Raw genomic sequence first — 27,861 nt, 5'->3', positions numbered from 1 at the left:
GTTGTCCCTATTTTTAAAAAAGGAATTATGATATATGAATGAGAAAAAGACAAATGTCTAATTTTAAAAACAGTGAATCAGCTAATTAAAAAAGAAAATCTCCCTGGAAATAAAGGAAATGAGAACAAAGAGGCAGCATCTGTATGTACTCAACAGTTTGGCCAAGATGAAAAATCAGGGTGATACGACCTCATGTATAAACAGTAACCTATCTTGAGACCCTGGACTAAGAAGTCTCTCCTCGTGGGATAAGGGGGGTACGTATTGAGGGGTTAGGACTTGGTCATAAGTTTTTTAAGGTCACCATTCAACCCAGTGCAGATGGCATCTTGTTGAAAACACTATCTAGGTGTTTCTGTACATGCAGAATAGAGAGATCAGGGAGGGAGTTCATCAGAAGATTGATGTTTTATAGCTTTTAAGTTTCAGATTGCTTTTTTTTTTTTTTTGCCAAGCCAAGTGGCTTGTGGGATCCTAGTTTCCTGACCAGGGATTGAACCCAGGCCACATCGGTGAGAGCACTGAGTCCTAACCACCAGACCACCAGAGAATCCCCTCAGGTTACCTTTTAAGACCTCGCTGTAGAGTGAGACTTTGCTGCCATGAGTGCCAATTATCCCTAGGAACAGAGGGCAACTTTTGTTTAATGGCTTTGGAGCACAGAGACTGGGGTTCAAATCTCTGCTAGGCCACTGAATGGTCTGTGTGGCTGGGGTCTGGCAGCTGCCTTTCCCCTCTATAACATGGGGCCCTCACGGCCGCTGGGATGGGCTGGAGGGCCATGGTCAGCAGGAGCTCCACTGGCCAGGGGTCATCAACTGAGAGGCACTGCCTCCCTTGGGCCTGGGTTTTCCCATCTGTGACACGGAAGCCAGAGCATGCCTGACCTGGAGGCTACTGGGGATTCCACAGAAGCTGTCCCCCACCCAAAACTGGGGACCCACATGGCAGCAATGACCGCCCGGGGTGCTGCCAAGTCTCCTGCCGGCAGAAGGAACTGAGGCCACAGCCGCACGGAGTACCTGGTTTATTTCTGACACAGGTGCACCTCAGGACGGCGGCGGACTTGGGGCGGGGGGTGGTGCTGGGGGCGGGGCTAGAACTCCACCTTGCAGGCGGGGAAGGCCTCGTCCTGCATGGACACAGTGCTGTTGCTGCCCAGCACCGTGATGCCCAGCGCCTGGTGCCGGGCGTGCGTCTCCTCATACCACTCGTGCATCGCCACCGAATCGAAGGTGGGGATCAGGGTCACCTGTGGGTGGGACAGATGAACCAACGGTGAGGGGGAGCGCCCTCTGCCCTCCCGGCCCAGCCCCAAGGCCCCTCTTCTCTGACCGCGTTTGTCTCCGCCTTCACTACCTCTTGTCTGGATGTCTGCAGCCGGCGGCCAGCCTGTCCCCGAAGTCCTTTCTCCTTCCCGTGGCACCCAAAGGACCCTTCCACAACCCAGGAGACCGGACCGCTCTTCTGCAAATTCTTCTCCATGCTTCCCGCCCACCCCCACCGCTGCCATCTCCCCCTCTTCTCTTGCCCAGGCCTCCCTCCAGCTCCTTGAATACACTAAACTTGCTCCCGCCACTGGCCTTCGCCCACCCTGTGCCCTCTGCCCGGGACGCTCCCTCCCAGCTGCTCCATAAGCTGCGTGCAAGGCTGGGTGTCAGCACACTCACAGGCTGAGTGGGCGGCCAGGTACCTGGAGGCTCCTTCTATCCAAATTCGCCTCACCCTTCAAGGTTCTATTTCAAGGCTTCCCATGGGGACAACCCCAGCCCTCAGGGTCAATTCTCAACGTTCTTAGCTGTGTAGACACCACACATCTCACCTATTCCTCCCGGCTGATTCTCATAACATGAGGGAGGTTCAGTGCCAGGGGTCAGGCGAGGTGATCAAACCAGCCCCACCCTGCGACCTCACCCAGGTGTGCTGCAGACAAGGAAGTGGATATAACAGGAACAGAGTCCCGAGAGCTGGGTGGGACTCCTGCGTTTGACCTCATTGCCGCACGGCCTCGCACGGCCTCGGGGACATGGCTCAGTCTCTCTGAGCCCCACTCCCTCCTTGGATGCGGGTGAAGGTCACACCAGCCTCACAGGACAGTGTGGGAAGACAGCAGGAAGACGCCAGGAAGCGCTGACCCTGCCCAGTGCCAAGAGCTTGGGCAATGTCCCAGTGACATTTGCTGTCTTTGGGGCTGTCTCACACCCGGGTCGTCACGCACCTGGAGGTCACGGTCCCACTGCTGCTTGCCAGCCAGAAGTGCATCCAAGACAGCCCGCATGCCCTCTTCCTTGTGCTGGTCCTGGCCACTGATGACGTAGCAGAGCGCACGCACCCTCCGGAAGAACTCCTTGTCCACCAGGCGGGCACTGCCCCCGCTGGGCAGGTAGGCCAGGTCGAGGTAGACGGGGGAGCTCGGTGGGGCCAGTGACCCTCCTGGCCGACTGCCAGCTGACCCTGTGGGTAAGAGGGATGGGGTCAGTCGTGAGCTCTGGGGACAGGGAGGGGCCGAGACCCAGGGCCCGGGACAAGGCTCCCAGCTCCACCCGCACCTCTCTGAGTGGCTCCCTCTCTGGCAGGAAGCCTGATCTCCGTTTTATGGTTGACAAGCTCTCCCTGGCTTGTCCTGCAACCACCCCAGCCAACCCCTCAGTGCCTGGACACTCCCTGGCCAGTCCCTGGACACAGACATCCCCAGGGCCTGAGGGAGGGGGCAGCCAGGGAGGGCTCCCTGGAAGATGGGGTTTTAGAGCTTGAGTTCCTAAAGCAGCAGTACCTGGAATTCTCAGCAGCATCCACCTGTTTAATTATTCAAGGGGAGCCAATCGGGCATTTATCAAACTCTCCTGGGCACCGCACCCTGGGGACACGGTAGTGGCCCAAACAAACAAAGATCCCTGCCCTCAAGGTTGACAGGGAGCCAGAGCGGGTGTAGGAAGGAGAGCTGAGAGAGGGTGACGCAGGCTGGGCGGCCTGGATGGAGCTGGGGCAGCTGCTCTCAGGGCCTTGTCCATGCCCTGAACCCAAAGCCTGTGCAAGGGGGACAAGGCCGCCATTCCTGGGCCAGTGAACTCATCAACTGATTGAGGACGTAGCCAGGTCTTGGGCACAGGAAGGCTGCCAGGTGTTTGGTGTCTTAAGATCATCAACTTCGCCCAGACCAGGGTGTGGGCCCAGAAGGCTGCTGGGGCATTTGCAGAATGAATGAAACCCCCAGCTTTGGGCAAGCAGCGCCCCTCACTCATAAGTGGGGACAGTGGTGTCGAGGACCCTGAGTGGTACCCCAGGAAGGGAAAGCCACCGTGGCTGTGGAAGGCGAGAGGGGGACAGGAGCAGCAGAGGCAGAACAGCAAAGCGAAGACACAAGGAATGTGGGCAGAAGCCATGGGGCAGGAGGACAGGGGTAGAGCAGGGCAAGCTATGGCCTGTGGGTCAAATACGGCAACAGCCTGCTTCTGGAAATACAGTTTTACTAGAACACCCACTGAGTACTTACTGAGCTGTTTCTGCGCTACAACAACTAGCTAAGTGAGTAGCTAGCTGAGTAGCTGAGAGAGAGACCATCTGTCCTACAAAGCTGAAAATGTTTACCCTCTGGCCCTTTAAGACAGGCTTTGCTGACGCTAATATCCATGGTTGGTTTATCAGAAGCAGTGGGAGCAGGAGACCCTGAGTGGCCAAGACTGTGGCCTTTGGAAAGAGGCCAAATGCCCAGGCAGAGAAGGTCTCAGATGATCCCCAGCCTCCGGGTGCCAGCCTTGCCCATGGGCCCTAGGGGCCACCCTCTCTCTCTCCCTGCCACTGTGCTGGGAACCCCTGACCTGCCACAGGTCACAAGGGCCCATCGGATGCCTCTCTTGGAATCTGCCCAGGAAAGACAAGAAGTGGTGGCTCAGGGGGGCGCTGAGGCTAGAAGACAATCAAGAGACCGGAGTGGCCAGGAGCTGAGGACAAGACACATGGGGAGAGAAGCTAGAGATGCCTGTCAGCTCCCGGAGGGTAGGACCACCCCAGGCAACTAGAATAGGGCTCAGTCCAGAGCAAGCGCTCAGTGAACATGACCTGGAGTTATTATGACTGTCATCGTTGTCGCTGCTTTCTCACCAGCCGTCTCTTGGTAATTCTAGAGCTGCTCTGACTGATGCAGTGGCCACCAAGCACTGGAACGTGGTGTGAGCCAAGACATGCTGGGAGTGCAAAACACGCACCAGGCTCCCAAGATGTAGTGTGGAAAGAGAAAAGGGAACTACCTAGTAATATTTTATATTGATTACATGCTGAAATATCATTTTGATATAATAGTATGCAGGAAAGGATTAACACAGCAGGATTCTGGGACGATGGTACAGTAGGAAGCTCCAAGAATCTGCTCCCCATCTAGACAGTTGTGCTGGCAGCCCCTCAGCGTAAGTTTGAAGCAACTTACACGGGACTTAAAGGACTGTAAATGTTTTCTTCTTCTCTTCTTCCCCCTTCATTTTTTTTTCTTTTTCCCCTTTCCGGAGCCAAACATTTAAGCACTAGGACACTCAAAAGCAACTACTATACAGGGGAATTTAGAAAGCAACCACAGATGCCCAGCAAAAGGTACAGGATCAGAAAAGACATGAGAACACCCTAAGTTTACACCACAGACTGATCCCCAGCACAGAGACAGCCCACAATAATCAAACAAACCCTGGGGAAGGGGAAATTTTGGATCTCAAGTTATCACATTATTAGATTCAAATGTACAGTTTTCAATTAAAAAAAATAACAAGGTAAGTAAACAGGAAAGTATGGCCCAGTGAAAGGAAGAAAATTTAACAGAAACTGTCCTTAAGAGAAACCAAATGGTGGACTCACCAGACAAAGACTTAAAAAACTTTCCTAAAGATACTCAAAGAACTAAAGGAAGATGTGGAAAAAGCCAAGAAAACAATGTATGGAAAAAATACAAATATCAATAAGGAGATAGAAAACTTAAGAGTAAATGAAAAGAAATTCTGGAGCTGGAAAGTATAATAACTGAAATGAAAAATTCACTAGAAAGATTCCACTCAAGGTTTGAACAAGCAGAAGAATCAGCGGTCTTGATGACAAGGCAATGGAAATTATTGAGACTGAGGAACAGAAAGAGAAATTATTGAAGAAAGTGAACAGAGCCTAAGGGACCTATGGGATACTATCAAGAGGACCAACATACACATATGGGAGTCACAGAAGAAAAAAGAGAAAGAAAGGGGCAGAAAGATTATTTCAAGAAATAATGGCCAAAATCTTCTTATATTTAATGAAAGACATGAACATAAACATCTAAGAAACTCCACGAACCCCAAATAGGATAAATTGAAAGAGAACCAGACTGAGACACATGATAATCAAACTGTTCAAAGATAAAGACAAAGAGAAATCTTTTTGTGGGGAAGAAGTGATAAAGGGGACGTTTATAGCTATAAACACTTTTATTAATATCTCAGATCAACAGCCTAACTTTACAACTTAAGGAACTGAAAAAAGAAGAACAAAAGTAAGTCCAGGGCTTCCCTGGTGGCGCAGTGGTTGAGAGTTTGCCTGCCGATGAAAGGGACACGGGTTCGTGCCCTGGTCTGGGAAGATCCCACATGCTGCGGAGTGGCTAGGCCCGTGAGCCAACGGCCGCTGAGCCTAAGCTTCCGGAGCCTGTGCTCCACAACGGGAGAGGCCACAACAGTGAGAGGCCCGCACACCGGGGAAAAAAAAAAAAAAAGTAAATCCAAAGCTAGCAGAAGGAATGAAATAATAAAGATTAGAGCAAAGATTTTACAAATAGAGAGTAGAAAAACAACACAGAAGATCAGCAAACCCAAAAGTTGGTTCTTTGAAAAGATTAACAAAATTGACAAATCTTTAGTTAGATTGACTAAGAAAGAAAAAGAGAGAAAGAGCGAGAGAGAAGGGGCAAGGGAACCGGGAGCAGCTGGCGGGCGGGAGGCAGCGGCAGGTGCCCATTGTCCGGCGGGAGCTGCGCAGAAGCCCTGCACCTCCCCGTGCCCTTCACCTACTCCAGGGGCGCATGGCCCAATGGGCCAGGGTGGGCGGGGGTCTCCTGGATGCCGTGTGCCCGGAACCGCCCGCGGGGCTTAGGCCGGGCGCGGGGTCGCGCTCCCCGTTCCACTCCTGCTGGGAGCTGGCAGCGGGCGAGGGGAGCAGCGCCTGGTGCTGGGGCGTGCGGGGGGCAGGGAGGGGGGCCGGAGGCACTGGGGGAGGATCTCGGGCCACCATGGACGACAAGGTGTTCACCAACGAGCTGGACCAGTGGGTCGAGCAGCTGAACGAGTGAGAACCAGGCTAAGGAAATTTTAACAAAAGAATCAAATGTGCAAGAGGTCCACTCTCCTGTTACCGTCTGTGGAGATGTGTGTGGTCAATTCCATGATCTTATGGAACTCTTTAGAATCGGTGGGAAATCACTAGATACAAACTATTCAGGGGTGACTATGTAGACAGAGGTTATTATTCCGTGGATACTCTGACTCTTCTTGTGGCATTAAAGGTGCGTTATCCAGAACATATTACAATATTGAGAGGAAACCACGAAAGCCGACAAATCATCCAAGTATATGGCTTTTATGATGAATGTCTGTTAAAGTATGGAAATGCCAATGTTTGGAAATACTTTACAGATCTGTTTGATTATCTGTCACTTACAGCTTTAGTAGACAGATGTACAGATATTCTGCCTCCATGGTGGCCTTTCCCCATCCATAGATACATTGGATCATAGAAGAGCCTTGGATTGTTTATAAGAAGTTCCACATGAGGGCCCAACGTGTGATCCATTATGGTCAGATCCAGATGATCGTGGTGAGTGGGGTATTTCACCATGTGGTGCTGGCTACACATTTGGACAAGATATTTCTGAAACATTTAACCATGCCAGTGGTCTCACACTGGTTTCTCGTGCTCACCAACTTGTAATGGAGGGATACAATTGATGTCACGATCGGAATGTGGTTACCATTTTCAGTGTACCCAATTACTGTTATCTTTGTGGGAACCAGGCTGCTATCATGGAATTAGATGACACTTTGAAGTATTCCTTCCTTCAGTTTGACCCAGCACCTCATCGTGGAGAGCCTCATGTGACCCAGGGCACCCCAGATTACTTTCTGTAAATTCCTCCTGGGAAAACCTGCTTTTGTATGTGGAAGTATACCTGGCTTTTAAAATATATATATATTTAAAAACAAAACAAAAAAAAGCAGCAGTAATCTATGTGTTTCTGTAACAAATTGGGATCTGTCTTGGCATTAAACCATATCATGGACCAAACTGTGCCATACTAATGATGAGCATTTAGCACAACTTGAGACTGAAATTAGTTCAACACTATGTTCTAGATCGGTCGGTCTTAAGAGTTTGCCTGCTGTATTTGTAGTAACTACTTTCCTTGGGACTGTTCAAGCAAAAAAGGTAACTAACTCCATCTCCTTTTGCACTTACTTGGAGATTTTAGTTAGAGTGCTTAACTGGCATGGATTAATAGGGTTGGATTTTTATTTTTAAGAAAAATTCAGAAAGCTAACTTCCACTTAATTCATTACCATTTATTTTATTGAAATGTATAATTAACTGAAAAATTCTTGGGAGTACATTGTCATAACATTTAAAGAGATTTCCCTTCATTTAAACTAAATTACTATTTTATGTTGATCTGCATATTTCTGTATATTTGTCATGACAGTGCTTGCATTCTATTTGGTGTACTGAGCAAATAAACTTTCCATTTTAAACAAACAAACAAACAAAACAAAAAAGAAAAAGAGAAGACTCAAATTAGTAAGATCAGAAAGAAAGTGGAGATGTTACTACCAATCTACAGAAATAAAAAGCATTATGAGAGTACTATGAACAATTATACACCAACAAACTGGATCACTTAGAAGAGATGTACAAATTCCTAGAAACACAAAACCTACCAAGACTGACTCACAAAGAAATAGAAAATCTGAATAGACTTATAAATAGTAAGGAGATTGGATCAGTAATCAAAACCCCCAGGGCTTCACTGGGTTTTTACCAAACATTTAAAGAAGAATCATTAGAAAGGAAAAAGTAAAGTTATCTCTGTTCACAGATGATATAATGTCATGTGTAGAAAATCCTAAAGATTCCACACACACAAAAGAAATCTGTTAGAACTAATAGATGAATTCAGAAAATAGCTGGATACAATATTAACACACAAAAAATTGCACTTCTATACACTAACAGTGAACAATTCAACAAGGAAATTAAGAAAACAATTCCATTTACAATAGTATAAAAAGAATGAGATACTTAGGAATCAACTTACAAAGGAAGTAAAATATTTGTACACGAAAACTACAAAACACTACTGAAAGAAATGAAAGAGAACATAAATTAATGGAAAGATATCCCATGTTCATGGATTGGAAGACTTAATATTGTTATGCCACCACTACCCAAAGTGATCTACAGATTCAATGCAATTCCTATCAAAATCCCAGTGATTCTTTTTTTTTTTGCAGACATAGAAAAAATACATTCTGAAATTCACATGGAAGCTCACTGGGATTCCAAGTAGCCAAGGAAACCTTGAAAAAGAAGAACAAAGTAGGAGGACTCAAATTTCCTAATTTCTAAAATTACTACAAAGCTATCATAATCAAGGCAATGTGGTACTAGTATCAAGACAGACATATAGATCAATGGAATAGAATAGAAAGCCCAGAAATAAACTGTCACATATATGGTCAAATGATTTGTGATAAGGGTGCCAAGAACATTCAATGGGGAAAGGACAGTCTTTTCAGCAAATGGCCCTGGGAAACTGGATATCAACATGCAGAAGAATGAAGTTCAATGCTTATTTAGCGCCATATCCAACAATTAACTCAAAATTAACTCAAAAAGCAAAATATAAGAGTTAAAACTATAAAATTCTTAAAAGAAAACATAAGGCAAAAGCTTCATGACACTGGATTTGGCAATGACACCAAAAGCACAGGCAACGAAAGAAAAAATAGACACGCTCAACTTTATGAAAATCAAAAAATTTTGTGCATCAAAGGACACTACCAACAGAGTAACAAGGCAAGCCACAGAAAGGGAGAAAATATTTACAAATTATTATCTGATAAGGGATTAATATCCAGAATATATAGAGAACTATCACAACCTAACCACAAAAAGACAAACAACCTGACTCAAAAACGGGCAAAGGACATTTCTAAAAAGATATACAGATGTCCAACAAGCACATGAAAAGGTGCTCAACATCACTAATCATTACTGAAATGCAAATAAAAACCACAGTGAGATATCACCTCACACCCATTAGGATGGCTACTATCAAAAAGCCATAAAATAACAAGTGATGGCAAGGATGTGGAGGAAGTGGAACCCCTGTGCACTGTTGGTGGAACGTAAAATGGTGTGGCCACTGTGGAAAACAGTATGGCAGTTCCTCAAGAAATTAAAAATAGAATCACCATAAGATCCAGCCATCCCACTTCTGAGTATATACACCAAATTTGAAAGTAAGGGTCTCAAAAAGGTATTTGTACATCCAGGTTCATAGCAGCATTATTCACAATAGCCAAAAGGTGGAAGCAACTCAAGTATCCAACAATGGATGAATGGATAAACAATATGTGGTCCATCCATATGATGGAATACTATTCGGGCTTAAAAACGGAAGTTCCGACACATGCTACAACGTGAATAAAGCATGAGGACAATACACCAAGTGGAAGAAGCCAGTTACAAAAAACCCCAAATACTATATGATTCCCCTTATATGATGTCCCTAGAATAGTAAATTCAGAGACACAAAGTAGAATGGTAGTTGCCATGGGCTGGGGACAGGGAGGAATGGGGAGTTGGTGTTTAAAGGGGACAGAGTTTCAGTTCCACAAGACGAAAGGAGTTCTGGAGATGGATGGTGGTGATAGTTGTACGACAATATGAATGTACTTAATGCTACTGAACTGTGCACTTAAAAATGGCTTAAGGTAGTCAATTTTATGTTACATTAATTTTAGCACAATTTTTAAAAATTGAAAAAAAAAAAAAAAAAAAAAGCACAGCAAGCCCAAGACTGCTATCCTTAGAAAGCTGACAGGTTGGCCCTTGGCTGCCTTCTGGGAACTTGGATTTCAGAAGGGTTCCCACCATTTCCAAAATTCCAGACTCCCCAGGAAGGGGTGAGCAAGTGTACAGCATAAACTACACTGCTGCAGAAGCGGTGTAGGCATGGTGAGCCATTCTTATCATTTGGGAAACGGTGGGAACCCTTCTAAATATATATATAAAATTTGATCATTCTCAGATGCATTTGGTCTTTATCCACAGTTCCTGCCTCACACCTCCTAAAACCCTAGGAATTTTCTGATCAGTAAGAGCAACGGGAGCATCTTTTGTTACAATACTTGGTTTCTTGTCCTCAGTTCCTGAAACCATTTCAGGGCCATAAAAGTGAAATGAGTGTCTGTTATTCAAAACAAGCCCTTTCCAACACAAGGTTTCTGCTAATGAAGGTGACTTTGGATCCCACCCCAGGGTGGGGGCTGGTTGCCAGAAGAACTAATCTTATGATTAAGAGGTTGAAACTTTCAGTCTTGCCCTTTGATTTTGGGGGAGGGGAGGGGGGCTTGAGGTTGACTCAATGGCCATTGGCCAATAATTTAGTCAATCACAACTATGTAATGAAGCCTCCATAAAAGCCCCAAAGGACAGCTTTCTGGCCCTTTTTCAGAGAGCTTCCACATCAGGGAACCAGAGTGCTTCTACGTGCCACTGTGTGGGGCCCCAAGCTCCCTGAGGACATCAGATCCCTTGTTTGGGACCTCGTCCTATGTATCTCTTCAACTGATTGTTGATTTGTATCCCTTAACAGTGATTTATATGTAATAAATTGGTAATTAGGGAGTAAATTGGTTTTTTCCTGAGTTCTGTAAGCTGCACTAGCCAATTAACCAAACCCAAGGAGGAGGGTCATGGCACAGGTAACAAACTAGACTTGCGATTGGCATCCTGAGTTGCAGGAGGTCATCAGAACCCCCAGTTTGCAGCCAGTTGGTCAGAAGCACAGGTAGGAACCTGGGCTTGTGACTGGCGTCTGAAGTGGAGGGTGGTCTTGTGGGACTGAGCCCTTTACCTGTGGTATGTGATTCTATCTCTGGGTAGAGAGTGTCAGATTTGATTTGAATTCCTGGACACCCTGCTGGCATCCAAGAATTGCTTGTTGGTGTGGGGAAACCTACACACAAGACACACACACAGTGGAACTGGGTCTAGGAACCCTTTTTGGTTGGTGTCAGGAGTGGGATTTGCTAGAATGACCCTTGCTCACAGAAACATGTGTTTTTTAAAGAGAAAGGATAAAGAGTGGAGAATGAGCAAACGCTGATCCCCAGATAGCTACCTAGTCACCCACAGTATGAAACTGCAGCTGCACTGCAATCAGTTACTAAAGGTAAAAGTTACCAATGGAATGTAGTAATGGTAGTAGACCCAACACCCAAGGAGTTGGCTCACTGGATATATAAGGAAATGCAAGATAATAAGCAGCATGGTGAATACACAGTTTCCCGGTTATTGTTATCTCTCTTAGCCAAAACGAAAGTTAAAAAACGTGCTCGTTCGGGTCTTGATGTTGAACCACGTTCAGATTTGGGTAGATCTGAGGTTTGGTCATTAGCCTCAAAGCCGCCCAGAGAGGGAAAAATTATGCAGGGGCAACAGGAAATACCTTTAAGGTCTCTGGTCACCAAGAAGGTAGTTAATGTAGGGGGAGGGCAAAACCAAGAAACAACTAAAACCAGGGGATAGAGTGTAAAGAAACTGACTCACTTTGTGGACTGGTATCATCAGTTTCCTGAAGAACCTTTACCAAAATGGACCATGAGAGTAAGCAATCTGGGGGCCGTATCTCTGGTTTTAAAGGCTGCAGAGTAGAAGAGCACATCTGGTTGATGCAGGACCCGAAGCTCACTACTGAACAATCACAGATTGTTCCAGACACACAGGAGGTTATTCCCGAAGGAATAACCAGCCTGGTCGACTGGATAAACACCACTGAAAAGTGTGTTTATCCTGAGAAGGGGGGACTGCCCAACTCACCCCATAAATGCCAAGTGGGACACCCCAGATAAAGCAGCTGAGATGCTTCCTACGCAAGCCATGTGGGATTAGCTTTATAACTGGGACATTCACCCACTGAATATGTCTGTTACCCAGGTTTTGGTAAATGCTGTGATTAACAGGACCGTCGTTGCACGGGCACCGCATGGAACTTTACTGCTACAAAACTGAACAACAGTTCAAGAAGCCTTATCAGATCTGCTATCTCAGCTTCCCTGATGACACCAAGAGCATTAGAGTAATTAAGAAAACGGGGAGAGACAAAGGGGAGAGTCAAGAGACTTGACCCGAGTGGAGTGGTAATCTTCAGATGGCTGTTGAAACGTAGAATGAATAAAGCAGACCCTGATAGAGTTGAAACAGGTGAAACTGAGCAGGACCCCGTGGGGCTCCTGGACATGGAAGCCTTTCTGTGTACCCGGTTCCTTGTTTGTAGGGAAGAGACTCCAGCCTCCATGACCATCCCTGAGTTCGGAAGGGCAGATTCAAACAGTTGCTGATCAGGGAAGGGAGGGGGTGCAGAGACAAGCGAGGAGCAGCCAAGAAACAACAGGGCAGCCTTGGTGCTGGGTCCTCTTTCCACCTCAAGGGAGACACGTTAACAACACCTTTGAGCTCTTTACAGAACTAAAACCCCCAACAAATGGAAGATGTCAGCATTATTCATTCCAGAGAACAGCATCTGAGGCCAGATGAAAGGAACCAGAGAAGCTCATCAAGAGATTACCTGAGACCAGATTAAAGGAGTACAGCCCCCCAACACACACACACCTTGATCTTATCAACAACCCCGCCCTTGAACCACTGCTATAAAACTCCTCACCAAATCCCCCCTGGGTTGGGGGACAGTTTTTTGGGGGCATGAGCCCACTATGCCCCACTCTGCCTGGCAAAGCAATAAAGTTGTTCTTCTTTTTTTTTTTTCACAGCTATTCTTTTCTACTTCGCCCAAAACTCTCCCTGCAAGATTCGATGTGGTACTGGTTCACAGAAGCCAGAGGTTTCGGCAACAGATGCGGCACTACCAGCGATTGGGTAGACCAGTGCGGGCCCCCAACATTTTGTTAAAGGGCCCCAAACAAGTCCACTGTTTACTCTAGTTTGGAGGGATTTCCAAAGCCAGGAAGCAAAGATTACAATGAGAAACCAGACCAGGAATCCCCTGGGGGTGAGGATTGGGAAGATTAATCAGATAAAGCCTGAAGCAGAGGCCAGGATCTTCTGGCTTCACCCCGGGGGTGGGGACCCAAGGCCATCTGCACAGGTGTGGAGAAAACAGCCAGGAGAGGAAGGAGACTTTCCCAGGATTCCTAGACACAGGAGCCCAAAGCACTGTGATTCCAACACCTGTTGGTGAAGTCTTAGCGGGGGGGCTAAGGTTATACTGGGAGGAACTGGAGATGCAAACGTTAATGGGATTAAGGTCAACATTGGGATGAAAACTGGGGTGAGTGAACAGATTTTGTGTGAGGTGGTCACATCTCCTTTACCTGACTGTATTACTGGGATGGAGATTATGGCTGACTGGGGATTGCCTCCCCTACTTAATATTGTAAAGCAGAGGCCTGTAATTCCGCCCTCTGGCCAGTTTTAATTGGAGACGCCAGATGGGAGCTGCTAGATGCCCGAGCACACACCAGGTGGCTAACATAGAGTGATCTAGAACGCCTGGTGGACAAAAAGAGACGACCACTTTAATTCATGATATGCTAGAAGCTGGAGTGTGGGTACCCACGAATTCACTGTACCATAGCCTGTGTGGCCTGGGGAAAAGACGGATGGTTCACGGAGACTAACTGTAGACAATCGAGACTTAAGCCAAGTTGTACCACCCATCGGCTCAGCCGTTCCTGACACACAGAAAATGCAAGGAGGCTGCTACTCAGTGAGTGACCTGGTAAATGCTTTCCTCCCTGTCTCGATCTCAGAAAAGAGCCAGCAGCAGTTGGCCTTCACATGGGAAGGATCCCAATTTACCTTTCTTGTGCTGCAACAGAGGTATCTGAACTCACTGGCTTACTGTTGTGATTTGGTCAGAAGGGACGTGGACTTGATGCGGGTCGCCAGTGTAATCGTACAGTATACTGACGGCGTTATGGTGATAGCGGAAACCAAAGAGCAGGCTAGGACTGATCTGAGTGCAACAGTGACGCATATGACCAACTGGGGTGGGTTAATAAATCCAGCACTGGTCCCCAGGCCTGCCGGAACAGTCAAATTCTTAGGAAGAACCTGGGCAGGGGCCACCTGGGATATTCCACAAGAGACTAAAACCAAACTGCTGTCACTGTCCTCCCCAGGACCAAACAAGAAGCCCAGCATTTGGCTGGTTGATTTGGATTTTCATCTGGGAATGTTGCTTCCATCTGTAAGACTACCCGAAAGAAAGCTCTGAGTTGGGGACCCGAACGAGAGCAGGTTGTGTCTGAATTACAAACGGTGGCAGCCCTCTCAACTTGGCCGTTGGGCCCTGCCGACCGACCCCCGACTCAGATATGATTTGGGAAGTGTCTGCCATACTCTGTATACTCTGCAGACTGGAGCTTCCGGCAAAAGCCCACGAGCACCTCCCAGCAGTGACCACTGGGATTTTGGACCAGAAAATTCCGAGATGCTGCCGCCCATACACAGTATTTGAGAGACCATTAGTAGCCTGTGATTGGGCATTAATTGAGGTCACCTCGATTACTGATGGACATAAAATAATCATGAAACCTGAGATGCCCATAATGTCTTGGGTGATGTTGGAGAAACACTCCAATGAACGCAGTGCCCAGAACTGTTCCACAGTAAAAAGAGAAATGGTTCATCCGAAAGCATGCTGCCAGGGTAATGCAGGGAGGCACCCACTGGATCATGAGCACGTAGCCTCTTTTCCTCTAGGACCGACTTTGGAGCCACCTGAGGAGCTGCTGGAACCGATTGGCACATGGCCTTGCCCTATGGACGGCTCTCAACTGAACCACAAAGTGAGCTTGCTTTATGGATGGCAGTTTCAAGATGAACGGATAATAACCTGCTTGGAAAGCGGCTGCATTAAGACCAGGGGATGGCGAGACTCTGATTGGAGGCAGCAAGAACAAATCGGCTCAGTGGGCTGAATTGCACACTGTTTTCCTAGCAGTGGTGGAAGAACTGAGCAATGGTAAAAGCCCCTGTGTTTGGGTTTTTACTCCCGGGCCGCCGCCCACGGCGTGGCTGTGTGGTCGGGCAGATGGGCAATGGAAACCTGGACTATTAACGGGATGCCTGCATGGGGCGCGGCCTTGTGGAAATCACTCTGGGAATTTAAGGGGCGTGTTAAAGTAGGACATGTCAATGCCCACCAGCAGAACCCCTTCCAGGTTTGGAAGGTCACTGAACCACCAAGTGAACGTTTTGGGAGGGCGGTCCATGAATGAGTCGGCATGGGGAGAGGGCTGCAGCAATGCAGAGACCCACACGTAGCCGGCAAGTGGATTACACTGGACCAAAGCCAGCAGCCCTGGGGCGGGGGGCTATAAATGAGCCCTAACAGGAACAGACACCCTGTACTGCGTTTGCGTACCTCATGGTAAATGCAAATGCTCAAAATACTGTAAGATTGGAACAGAAAATACTGTAACAATTTGAGCCACTGAGTTACATTTCTTCGGACCAAGGGGTGCACTTTACAGCCCATACTGTCCAACAGTGGCAAGAGATTCCACACCAGATGTGTTGCGTATCATCCTCAGAGTAATGGTTTAATAGGAAATTGGAATGGGCGGCTGGAGCATTTGCTGTCTAAAACCAGGGGAGATACAGGCTTGAGAGGCTGGCTTACACACCGTCACGAGCATGTGCTCACTCACACTCAACATGAGCGGGGCTGAGGGCGGGTCCCCACTGGAGAGATCCCCCCACTTTTCCGGGGGTGTGGGCAAGTCGGGGTGGGGGAGGACGCTGACGCGACCGTATAACTCCTCCCCGCATCACAGCAACTTTTTTTTTTCTTCTCCTACTCGATGCAGTGGTCCCAGAACCAGGGATGCAACTGTGGGGGCCAGAAGCAGGGATGATTCCTAAACAAGAAACTGTAACTATACCTTTAAACCTTTATGTCAGAATTCCTAAGGGCCTCAAGGGCCCCGGAATGTGCCTTCACCCCCGCTGGCAAAGTTGGTGCTGCCTAGCAGTTGCAAGAGCCCACTAGTTCTGCGCCTGCGTAAGTAACCCTACTCTATGTGAGCAGCAGTGGACGGGGCAGGGCAGACACCTGCCAGCCTAGTTTCCCGGCAGCAATCTGGGCCAGCACGGTGGCCAAACTAACGTCCCTTCCAAGAGTGGAAAGGTGTGGGTAAAGATAAATGACAAACGGAGAGGAAAAATAACAGCTGAGGGTAAAGTGATGAATAAGTGGGTTATGCAATGAGGGAAATCCAACATTTTATTAACACCTGGAGAGACCCTCAGAGCAAGAGAATATAATCTCTTAGCAGAAGCATACCAGATGCCCAGCAGGCTGAAGCTAGTTTGCTGAGATCAGCCCTGATTTGGGGACCCGACAAGATTGGACAGCAGCCTGCACACCTGAATGGCACTGCTCTGGAAAGACATTCTGGTCCTGAGATATATTAGTGAACAGGACCAACTGTTAAAAGAGTAAATGGAATTCTAGTGATGCACCTGTATCTGCTGACTCCTATTCTTCGGGCTACATCTACTACAAAGGGTAACATTTGGGAACTGCTTCCTCCCGGGACTTCAAACTGTGTGGTGTATAGCTCCCAGCAGACTGATCTATGTGATCACTGTAATTATAGATCTTGACAGTCAATTGCTTAGAAAGGTCCCCGGTTATGATGGACAAAATATAATGGCGGCATGCCCAGCACGGGAGGGTGTGCTGTGCACGAGCACATGTCACCCTGTTTTTGTGGATGGAAAACGATCCATCAAAATAGGGGAAAACAGTGGGTCCCTGATGGGATTAAAGCAGTGGGCATCACATGGTAGCTCAAGTTCCCCTGGGATACAGCCCTACCAGAGACAAGGCAGCCCATGGGAAGCCTCACGGCATACTCAAACTAAATTGCATTACATCTAGGTGTGCTTACCACGCATCTAAGCCTAGTCTGGGGGACCCGAAATTTGGGGGTGCAAAACATGCACCCTATCTGCACCCAGGCCATTAGTACACAATGGCAACGAGGTCTCTGGTGGATTCAACAACACTGGCCCACAAGCCAGAAACAGCCTTAGGGTAACTAAGTGCTAGCAGGTATCCTAGGACAAGTGGAAATTGCTTTTAATGAGGAGTGGCATTCAGAGGAAAAAGATTAATCAGAACAGACAGACTAGGGGGAGTTCTCTTCCCAGTGGAAGGCGAAGGATGGGAGCCAGCCTGGAAAGAGAATGAGGTTTTAGCAAAGTGGGTCAGGCAGACTGCCAATAACGCTGGATATGCTAGAACTAGCACTGGGAGGGGCCGTGCACCCCGATCCAACAAGGCCTCTGGACTATTTAAATACATACGCAGGCTGAAGTGGTCACGGGCCAGTGGCTCTCAATCCTAGCTGCTGAGGTTCAGGGGCACACACACCTATGGGAATGTCACGGCCCTCCAAGTTTATGGAAGTTCTCTGGGGACATTTATAATTTACACAGATGCACCCTGACTGCTCGCACCTCCAGTAAAGCTAGAAATAAAATATACCCCGCAGTTCAGTTAGTTGGGATAGAAATATTCTAAATACGACTCGTGTCCTCCCCATAGGAGGGAGGTGGGCCCTGCGATACAACACACAATGGAAATCAGACTCAGTACAAGCTTGTGAACTTGTCCCTAGTTACCCTGGAATCCGGAGCTAACTGAATTGTGGCCAGTGGTCACGACCTCTGTCCTTAATACCGTCAGGTATATGCGCAAAGGCAGATTCTGTTGGGAAGGCAAAGTGAACACGTCTGTAGCTCTTACCCATCTGTTCTGTAATGAAAATGAATCATACAGTAACCGTATTTCGATACGGTGTAACCCAGTCGCTGGTAAGATTCAACTACCTCATGTAAATGAGTCTTATGGTAACACTGATGTTGATGATCAAATGTATTGAGAGCCTGAGTTAAAGCCTCCTCAGGAGGTAATAGCTGTGGAAAATGGCTTGAGGAGGAGCAGGATCTAACTAATCACCAGCTGATTTCTGTGCTGAATAGTTCTGCACAAATTGATTGTTAAGGTACAAGTGGTAAATGACATTTCCCTAAATCGATCCCGGGACTTCCCTGGTGGTGCAGTGGTTAAGAATCCGCCTGCCAATGCAGGGGACACAGGTTTGAGCCCTGGTCCGGGAAGATCCCACATGCTGTGGAGCAACTAAGCCTCTGCGTCACAACGACTGAGCCTGCACTCTAGAGCCCGCAAGCCACAACTACTGAGCCCACATGCCACAACTACTGAAGCCCGCGTGCCTAGAGCCCATGCTCTGCAACAAGAGAAGCCACCACAATAAGAAGCCCACACACCGCAACGAAGAGTAGCCCCCGCCGCTTGCCGCAACTAGAGAAAGCCTCCACACAGCAACGAAGACCCAACGCAGCCAAAAATCAATCAATCCATCCATCCCTACCCCACACCGGCTTCTCCAAATGTCTGGCCTATTTATGTCGGTACTATTGCTACATCTGTTCTAATAAATGCGACCCCAAATATAAGTGCTGTGATAGGTATGATTGCTTTGCTGTAAGGCATCTGTTCCACCAGGGGGTGGACCGCAATATTGTGATTTATAAGAAATACATATATTTGGTCATTCTCAGATATATTTGGTCCTTCATCCACAGTTCCTGGCTCACAGCTCCCAAAACGCTTGGAATTTTCTGATCAATATGAGCAATGGGAGCATCTTTGTTAAATCTGGTCTCCAGCCCTCAGTTCCAGAAAACACTTTAGGGCCAAAAAGGTGAAATGGGTGTCTTGTTATTAATAAGAAGCCCTTTTCCATCACAACCGGGTTTATGTTAATGCAGGTGACTTTGGATCCCACCCCAGGGTGGGGGCTGGTTGCCAGGAGAACCAACCTTGTGATTAGCGGGTCAGAATTTTCAGTCTCGTGTCCTGACTTTTGGGCAGGGGACAGGGGCCTGAGGTTGAGTCAGTCGCCATTGGCCAATGATTCAATCATGACTATATAATGAAGCCTCCATAAAAGCCTCAAAAGGCAGCTTTTTGGCCCTTTTTCAGAGCTTCCACACCAGGGAACCAGAACGCTTTGTGCTACCCATGCAGGGCCCCGAGCTTCATGAGGACGTAAGATCCCTCGTTTGGGACCTCGCCCTATGTATCTCTTCATCTGGTTGTTGATTTGTATCCTTTAGGAGCCTTTTATACTAAATTGGTAATCTAGAGAGTAAATGGGTTTTCCCGAGTTTTGTCAGCAGCTCTGGCAACTTAATCAAACCAAAGGAGGGGGGCATGGGAACCTCCGAGTTACAACCAGTTCGTCAGAAGCACGGGTAACAGCCTGGACTTGTGACCGGCACCTGAAGCGGAGGGTGCTCGGGGGACGGAGCCCTTTACCTGTGGAATGTGGTTCTGTCTCTGGGTAGACAGTGTCAGAATTGCGGGCAACTGTGGGACACCCGGCTGGTGTCCAAGAATTGGATCCTGGAAACCTTTCCAGTGTACGTGTGAGGTAGAGGGTGCCTGCACGACCAGCCCCAATAGAAACCCTGGGCCCTGAGTCTCTAAGGAGCTGTCCTGATCGATGGCACTTCACACGTGTCGTCACAGCTCGGAGCTCAGGGAATCAAGCACATGATATGTGACTCCACTGGGAGGAGGCTTCCAGAAGCTTGTGCCTGGTTTCCCTGGGACTTCCCCCCATGTCTTTTGCCTTTGCTGATCCTGCTCTGTATCTTTCTGTTGTAATAAACTTATGAGTATGACCATACACCGAGTCCTCCTAGGCGATCACCTAACCTGGGGGTGGTCTTGGGACCCTCCACACAAATGAGTTTAACAAAATATACTATTAAAATTAATTTCACCTGTTTCTTTTTGCTTACAGTGGCTACTGGAAAATTCACCACGATGGATGTTGCTCACATTACATTTCCGTTGACGGTACTGCTTGAGCACCTTGGAATTGCAAGTGCTTAGAGTCAGACCAGAGCTTCCATTTTTTTGGCAAAACTGAGGCCCAGAGAGGGTGGTGCGTATGGCTGAGACCACACAGCAAGCAGGGAACAGGAGGACTTGGGCAGGGAACCCACCGCAGGACTCCAGCCCCGAGGTACTTACCGGATGGACCTCGAGTGGTTGTCTTGGGGACTGAGGACTTTCTGGCCAGGGGTGCCCGACTTCCTTTGTCACCAGGCTCGCTCCTGGCGCTGAGTGGCCGACTGGCCCGCTCCCCACTGGCCAGCCCCTTGGTCTTGGCAGCGGTCACTGGAGTGGCTTTGGGGGCAGCGGTGCCACGGTTGGGGCGGGTAAGGGGCTTCCGGGTACGGCTGAGGCCCTCTCTCAGCCGGGCCTGCTCAGGAGGCAGCATCTCAGGGTCCACCATGCAGATACTAGGTGGGGTGGGCAGTGGCGGGGGTATCTTGAGCGGGTCAGGCAGTGGGTCGCGGCGAGGGGCCCCAAAGCCCTCTGTGTCCTCATCCGAGTCCGCGGTGCCAGGGACGGCAGGCAGGGGGTCTGAGTCAGACAGCGTAGGCAGGGACTCGCTGACGGACGTGGGTGGTGTCTCCTCCACCCCTGGAGCACCCGCCCGCTCCTGGGACCGGGCACTACTGTCATTGGAGCTGCCGGGGGACACAGGTGCCAGCGCCATGGGCACAGCCTTGCGGTGCTCAAACTCACAGGGTGATACCAGGCACAGGTCCACGTCGTGTGGGGAGGCCGAGCGGAGCACCCGAGGGCCACAGAGCGGGAGGCTCAGCCCGGCTTCACTTGCGGCGGCAGGTGGTGGCGGTAGCACCTGCTCAAAGGACACGGACAGGGACTCGTCCACCTCTGTGGAGTGCGGGGAGCCCACCTCGGCGGGCAGCGACGGGGTGGTCACTGTGGGGGATGCATCCGGCCCAGGCTCCCCACCCCGCAGTGGGCTCAGTGACAGTGGCCCGCTGCTCTCAGTTGGGCCCTGGTGGGCTCCGGCGGGTGAGGGTGTGCACGGCTCGGGGGTGCTGGTGGCCAACAGCAGCTCCAGGGTCTTCTCCTCCAAGCTGCCGCCCTCCTCCCCGGCTGGGCTCAGCCCCAGTTCCAGGCTGCTCTCCTGGCTGGGCGTGGCCACCAGCCGGGGGGCCGGGGAGCCGCAGGCCTCCGTGGCAGGGCTGGCCTCTCTGCACCGGAAGCTAGGTGGGCTGCGGGGCCCATTCTCTGCTGGCGGGACACCCGGGCGGGGTGTGTTGGGTGCTCTGCGGGGCTTGGGAGCCACCTGGGCACCTGCTTTCTTGCCACTGACCACAGCGGAGGCCGCCCGCCGCACCTCCCGGGGTTGGGTTCGAGGGGCGCTTGGCTTGGGGTCCTTCTTCACCTCCCGGGAGGGCCTGGCTTCTTTCTCAGCCTTGCGAGGGGCCTCAGCCCGCGGTGGCTCCTTCTGGGCCAGCCCGGGGCGCTCCTGGGCAGGCCTGGAGGGTGCCGTCGTCCGGCCCTCTCTCCTCAAGCTGTCCCGGGAGCCCACGCTTTCCTTGCTCTCAGCTCGCCGAGGCCCCGCCAGGTCCTGAGGGGTCACCACAGGCTCCCGCAAGAACCCCAAGTGCTGCAGGCGGACCAGGCCATCCAGGAGGCGGGCGGGCGGAGTGCAGCCAGGGAACAGCACGCGCACCACCTTCTCGGAGGGGCCCGCCGGGTGCCACACCAGCAGGGCGCACACAGAGGCCAGTGTGTGGTCAGTGGCGGCCGAGGGCGGGTGCAGCACGTACATGTCCAGCCGGCCCACGCCCATCTTCTGGAAGAGCACAGTGGGCTCGGCCGGCAGCGGCCCACGGTTCAGAGGCAGGGGGGTGATGCCCAGGCGGGCCAGAAGGCTCAGCGCCAGCTCCGCCTCATCCTCCCCGCGTACCAGCCGCGAGGCGGCTGCACGGGCATTGAGGAACACGATGCCCAGGTTGGGGGAGATCAGCCTGCGCAGCCGGTCATCCCCAGAGCCCCCGCCAGCGGCCGCCTCATCACGCTCCGCCAGCTTGCGCCGCAGCAGACTGTTGAGGCCAGGGAGGCTGTCAGCGCCCGCGTGGGTCACCAGCACGGCGTCCACCCGGTCCAGGTGCCGCACCAGCTTCCAGAAGCTTGACTTGGGGTTGGAGCCACCGTTGACCAGCACGGTGAAGCCATTGACGGCGAAGAAGGCAGCATCCCCAAGGCCGCCAGGGAAGATGTAGCAGCAGGGCCGGGCGAGCCTGAGGAAGCCCACGGAGGCCGGAGGCTCGAGCAGCTCAAAGGGGGACGGCGGCTCCAGCGACTCGGCCACGTACTCCAGGAACTCACGCAGGCCCTCAGAAGCCGGCAGCTGCACTGGAGGGTTCAACCGCAGCTGGAGCACGCCCTGGAGGCCGGGCACTTCGGGTGTCAGCTGGACCCAGTCACCAAAGTTTGGGCAGGTGATGGTGAGCTTGGGCGGGTCTGCAGGCGGGGGTGTGGAAGCCAGGAGATCCCGGATCTGTAGAGGGTGGAATGGTTTAAGGGGTCACCTGGAGCCAGGCAACACCCAGCCTCTTGGGAAAGCTAAGGCCCTTTGCCTGCCCTTGTCACCCTCAGGACAAAAACCCAGCCTTCCCCACAGCCGAGAAGGGCCCATCACCACCTGTCCACCTCTACCCTCCCCCACCATCTCTCACTCTCCCTGCCCCAGGGCCTTTGCACTTGCTATTCTCAACTCCTAAAGCACAGCAGCCTGCAGAGAGACCTTCTACACTCAACCCCCGCCACCCCTGTGTACTGGTTCTTATCAAACCAAACATGGTTTGCCAGTTTTTTGCTCATTTTGCCCCACCCAGACTAAGGGATTCAGAAGGGACCCCCATTCAGATGGGACCTAAAATCTGCGGTGCCACTTGAAGCCTCTGAGACATCTGCTGATCTACAGGCCCACACACTGTAGTGGGTCATGGGACTGGGCCCAGGAGGAGCACACACCACCACCATTATTCCACAGAGGAGGAAGGGACGATGCTCAGCAGGTCGCTGGAGCCACTCAGCACAGTGGGGACGAGCCAGGCTTCAGAGGCAGGATGGTGAGGGGGCGGCTTACCTCTTTGTCCCCCAGGACCTGGAGGAAGTGGCGGGGTGAGAAGCCCCCTGTCTGGAGCAGCAGCTCCCCCGTCTCCTCCAGGCAGGGCCCAGCCAGAACCAGCAGCTTGTGAGAGGCAGGGTCCAGCAGAAGGTTCCGGAGCTGAGGGAGAGGGAGAGTGTTCAAGGCCCTATCTGTGCAATGAGATAGTCAGCACCCCTCTTTGGGGTGGTCCACAGCCCCTAATCTATATATAACCACCCCACTCCTGTCCCCATGACGGCCTGGCCAGTACTAAACTAGAAGCCGGGACTGCAGCCTGTAGGCCTCCAGTTGGACTCGACCCCCTATCCCTGCTCCCAACTCCTGCTCCTTCTACAAAGCCCAGCTCCAGTGCCCTCTCCTCCTGGAAGCCCTGCACACCCTTTCTGGGATCCGTGAAGCCCACCTCTCCCTCTGGCCCAGCCCTGGTGCCATGGGGAAGAGGGGCCTGTGTTTGGCTCTGTCTCCTCCAGCCCCTTCAGGGAGCAAAAGGGAACATTTTTGATCAGAGGAATCAACCTGTACAAGAGTATCTAGAGGGGTGTCCCGGGGCTCTATCTTGTTCATCTTCCTCATGGGAAATTGAGAGAAGAGCACAGATGTCCACAAGCTAGAAGTATTAAGTCAGTTCAGACAACTAGCGGGGCCCAGCCCAAGGGAACGCATGGGACGCAAACATCGGTTGGGTTCTGCCCTCCCACCTCCAGCCCTTCCCTATCTCATTCCTTCCTCCCAAACTCCAGACTTAGATTCTGATTCCACCCACTCCCACCATCAGCTCTGAGGAGGGAATAAACCGAGGCTGGAGTCATCGGGGGAGGCTTCGCTGCTGCTGGGCGTCAAGAAGAGGATTTCAGGCAGCATGAAGGCAAGGACACATGAGGTGAGGCCGGGGATGGCGATCATCCCAGCAGCCCGCTCCCCCCAGGAGCCTACCCTTCCCTACCTCGTCACACAGGGACTTGTCTGATGGATTCAGGAGGACCAGCGTCTCCAGGGTGTCTCCACGGTGGTGCAGGCTCCGCTGGCCTGTGGGGGAACCGGGCCCTGTGAGTTTAGGGCTGAGCCACATGCGTGGGGGTCAGCCTGTGACAAGGTCAAACCCTGCCTCACTGTGTAACCCCAGGCGGCCATGAGCCCCTCCAGGACTCCGCTTCCCAGGACCCCCAGCCAGAGGGTCACCCAGGGATTAACAGGCATGTGGTAAAGCTGCAGGTCAGGATGAGGCAAGAACAGGAAACTGCCTTGGCAGGCTTCACGCTGGAAACAGCAGTGACAACAAGGCCTCCACTGCTGACAGGGCCCAATTCACAGCTCTCAGCCCTGCGGGGGACGCCACTGTCACCCTCATTTTATAATCAAGGAGCCCGAGCCCTGGGAGGGCCAAGGAGGGTACACCAGGAAAAGGGCACAACACTGGCAAGGGCCCTGCGGCAGGACTGAGCTCTCTGTGTCTGAGGATCAGGAAGGGGCAGGTGGGGCTGCAGCGAGGGGCCGCAGGAGGGAGCCGAGGGCAGGGAGGCCTCACGGGCCACGGAGAGGGGAGTGGGATTGATTCTGGGATCCGAACCCTCGTCTGTCCCCCAGAGACCAGACGTGTTTCAAATATGGAGCACCCGGCCCTGGGTCTGGAGAGGCAAGGACCCTCTACCGCTGGTTACCCTTTATCAGTTTATCACGGGCTTCTTATCATGTGCGGATATTGCCCCATTCAGGTGGGGAAATTAAGGCACAGAGAGGGGAAGTGGCTGTCAAGGCCACACAGAGCAGATGGGATTTCCAGCTCCCCCAGATGGTGAGGGTCAGGAAGCCACCCAGAACCACTAGGACAATGAGGCGACGGACACTTCCTTCCCCTCCTGCAGCGGCCTGGAGGTGACTCAACAGGCTGGCTGAGGCAGGGAAGAGCTGCGGGCAACACCCAGGCCCTGCCCAGCAGCTACTCTGTTCACGCCGGTCACCCCAGAATCCCCAGGGAGCCACGGGACCTGTGGGGCTGGCCCAGGAGCCCCAACTCCCTCCTCGATCTCGCTTTCTCAGCTCCCCATCCATTGAGCATCTACTGTGTACCTGGCTCTGTGAAGGAATCACAAGCATAAACCAGACATAGTTCCTGCCACAACAGGCCTACACTCTACCCTCCAGTCCCGCTCAGCAGCCCCTCACTTTCCAAATGTCCTGTCCCTTTGACTGGGCTCTTCCCTCCACCCTACATACCAGCCCGGGCTGCTTCTCATCCCAAAAGACCCTCCTCAGAGGTCTCCCTGTCCCCCACACCTCACTGCCTTACCTGTCAACTGAAGACAAAAACACAAGTTCTTGTCTTGTGGGTTGTTGATGACCAAAGGAAGTGAGTGCTGGCTCAGGGCCTGCCCCTGCTCTGCACTCAGTAGATCTCAGTTGTATTATTACTGTTGCTGCTTACAGCCATTCCCTGACCCCCATGCCTGGCATATAGTTGGCACTCAAAGAACACCTGTCCACTGAATGGGCAGAAGGGGAGAGCTGGGCCATGCAGGGTCCCCAGCCTCACCTTTCACAATGCTGGAAAAGGTGGCCGAGTGCCGTGACACGAAGACCTTGAGCTGCTCATCGAGGCTGCAGACGCCAGGGTCAACGTCCCACGACCGGATGCCTGGTGGGGAGAGGCGGGTAGGGAGGTAGGAAATCAGCTGGGCCTCCCAGCTCCCAGAATATTTCAATAACTAGTGGATGGCTGGTGAGGGCTGCCACAGTCCCCTCCCCTCAACCTGCCCCTGCACATAACGGCCTGGAAATTCAGAACCATCCAATGTGCCTGTGGAGCCCACTGCATCCACCCTCAAGGAACCCGAAGTGTAACTCAGGCATTTTACAGAGAAGACTCAGGACATCAGAAAGAAAGTCCCGGCCTCCTAAACAGTCTTGTTGTTTAGTCTTGTCCCCTCTGTCCTCCTCCCACCCCCACCACTGGTTTCACTGTTCCTCAGCCCTGCCAGGCACAGTTCCCATCTCTGAGCCTTTGCGTGAGCTGTTCCCACTGGCCAGAGGTCCTTCTCTCCACCCTTCAGGTCCTCTCAGCCCTTTGCATCCTCTGAACACTCCTGTAACCATCTGAGCTTAAAACTTGGTCCATCTCCTCACTCACTTTGGTACCCGCCCCCCAAGCAGACCCATTAGTCCTGTGAGGACAGGACTGGGCCTGCCCATGGTCCCCACGCTAACCCTGATGCCCTGTGGGGTGACATTCCTTAATCCTGTGAACCGAGATGTGTGCTGCCGTCCCATTTTACTGGCCACGGACGGCAGGCTGCCGATCTGTGAGATGGGGGATGGATGAATGCCCTCCAATCACGGTTTGGGGTGCACCACGCCTGCCGGTCCCACCGTGCCAAGTGGCTGGAGGTAAACCTTGCAGGTGCACCTATGACTCACATCCCCAGGTGCCAAATCCCCTGAGCAGGCAGCACCCGCCCACACCCCAATTAGCAGCTCCTCATGGAGCTGCGGAAAGTAGGCCCTGGAGCTCCGGGCCCAGCCTCCCCATCCCTGCTCCTCCCTCTAGGACTTCCAGGCTGCTAAGGCCCGAGGATTCGAGGAGGGCCCGGAGGGCGGGAAGCGGGGCCGTTGCCCATGCTGCCCAATCGCGTGGGTCCCAAAGCCTGGGCCCGTACCCCCTCCCCGGTCTGCACCCCGCTCGAGGCGGAGCAACCCAGCCCAAACCCGAACGCTGTTTCCTCTGCGGGCACCCACGGCCTCTGTCTGCGCCCTGTGCCTAACGGTAAGGGGATCGGAGCACCGGGGCCCCCGGATCCAGCCGCCCCCGGCCCCATTCCCCGGCCCTTAGGCCGAGATGCGCCGCCGCGCCCGCCTCCCCGACACCACGTTCCCGGGCCGGCCCGACCTCGTTCAAGCTCCTCCAGCACATAGGCTAGCAGCCCGGGGCACCCGCACTCGCCGCCCACCACGAGCAGCAGTGAACTGGGCGCCTCCACCGACCCGGGCCCTGCCACCGAAACCGCCATCTTCGCGCCGGCCAGACGCTCCAAGCGCCCGCCCTGCTGTCCCCGCCCCTTAAAGGGGCCGGACCGGAAGGGCTGAAGACCCCGCCCGGAAGCCCCTCCTCGCCCGTTATTTGCCCCTTCCCGCCCATTGAGGTCGTGGGAGATGGGGGTATGGACACCTAAGGGTCGGCCTAGCCTTAGGTCTCCACTTTGGGCACCCCTCCCAAATAACCAGTGATTCATTCATTCACTCACTCTTTCATTCATTCTCTCATTCATTCATTCACTCAACAAGTTCTGACTGCATGCCTACTACATGCCAGTCGGAATCTCTGCCCTCTGGAAACTCACATCACATCACAGTGGGCCCAATCAGAACCAGGTTCCAGATGGTCCCAGTTCCCCACGTCAGGACTTGAACAGAGAAAAGAGGGTACCTTTGAGGGCTTTGAGGGATGCATAGGAGTTTGCAAGGTGTGGGTGATGGGACAATGACATGTGAGGCATAAGTTAGATCATGTGCA

The 27,861-nt window shown here is 51.7% G+C and overlaps 1 protein-coding gene and 1 pseudogene across 1 annotated transcript; one reads left to right on the top strand and one right to left on the bottom strand.

Annotated features, from left to right (window-relative positions):
• Positions 1-1,012: 1,012 nt before the first annotated feature.
• MAP1S (microtubule associated protein 1S) lies at positions 1,013-27,412 on the bottom strand. Its single transcript, XM_059062487.2, has 7 exons — positions 27,238-27,412; positions 25,888-25,989; positions 24,301-24,383; positions 23,334-23,474; positions 20,387-22,742; positions 2,219-2,454; positions 1,013-1,252 (listed from the first exon to the last, which is right to left on the bottom strand). The coding sequence occupies exons 1-7, from the start codon at positions 27,356-27,358 to the stop codon at positions 1,097-1,099; spliced, it is 3,195 nt and encodes a 1,064-aa protein (XP_058918470.1). The 5' UTR covers positions 27,359-27,412; the 3' UTR covers positions 1,013-1,096.
• Positions 6,239-7,133, top strand: LOC131755906 (serine/threonine-protein phosphatase 2A catalytic subunit beta isoform pseudogene; annotated as a pseudogene).
• Positions 27,413-27,861: the final 449 nt, after the last annotated feature.

This window comes from Kogia breviceps, chromosome 4 (genome assembly GCF_026419965.1).
Source record: "Kogia breviceps isolate mKogBre1 chromosome 4, mKogBre1 haplotype 1, whole genome shotgun sequence".
NCBI lineage: Eukaryota > Metazoa > Chordata > Mammalia > Artiodactyla > Physeteridae > Kogia > Kogia breviceps.
This window is presented reverse-complemented; position numbering and strand designations above follow the sequence as displayed.

Excerpts from the sequence above, each read along its gene's own strand:
- MAP1S (XM_059062487.2), bottom strand. The coding sequence starts at position 27,358 with ATGGCGGTTTCGGTGGCAGGGCCCGGGTCGGTGGAGGCGCCCAGTTCA. Across the intron at positions 24,384-25,887 it reads CTTTTCCAGCATTGTGAAAG|GCCAGCGGAGCCTGCACCAC; the intron begins GTGAGGCTGGGG and ends GTTCCCCCACAG. Across the intron at positions 2,455-20,386 it reads AACCACTCGAGGTCCATCCG|GGTCAGCTGGCAGTCGGCCA; the intron begins GTAAGTACCTCG and ends TCTTACCCACAG.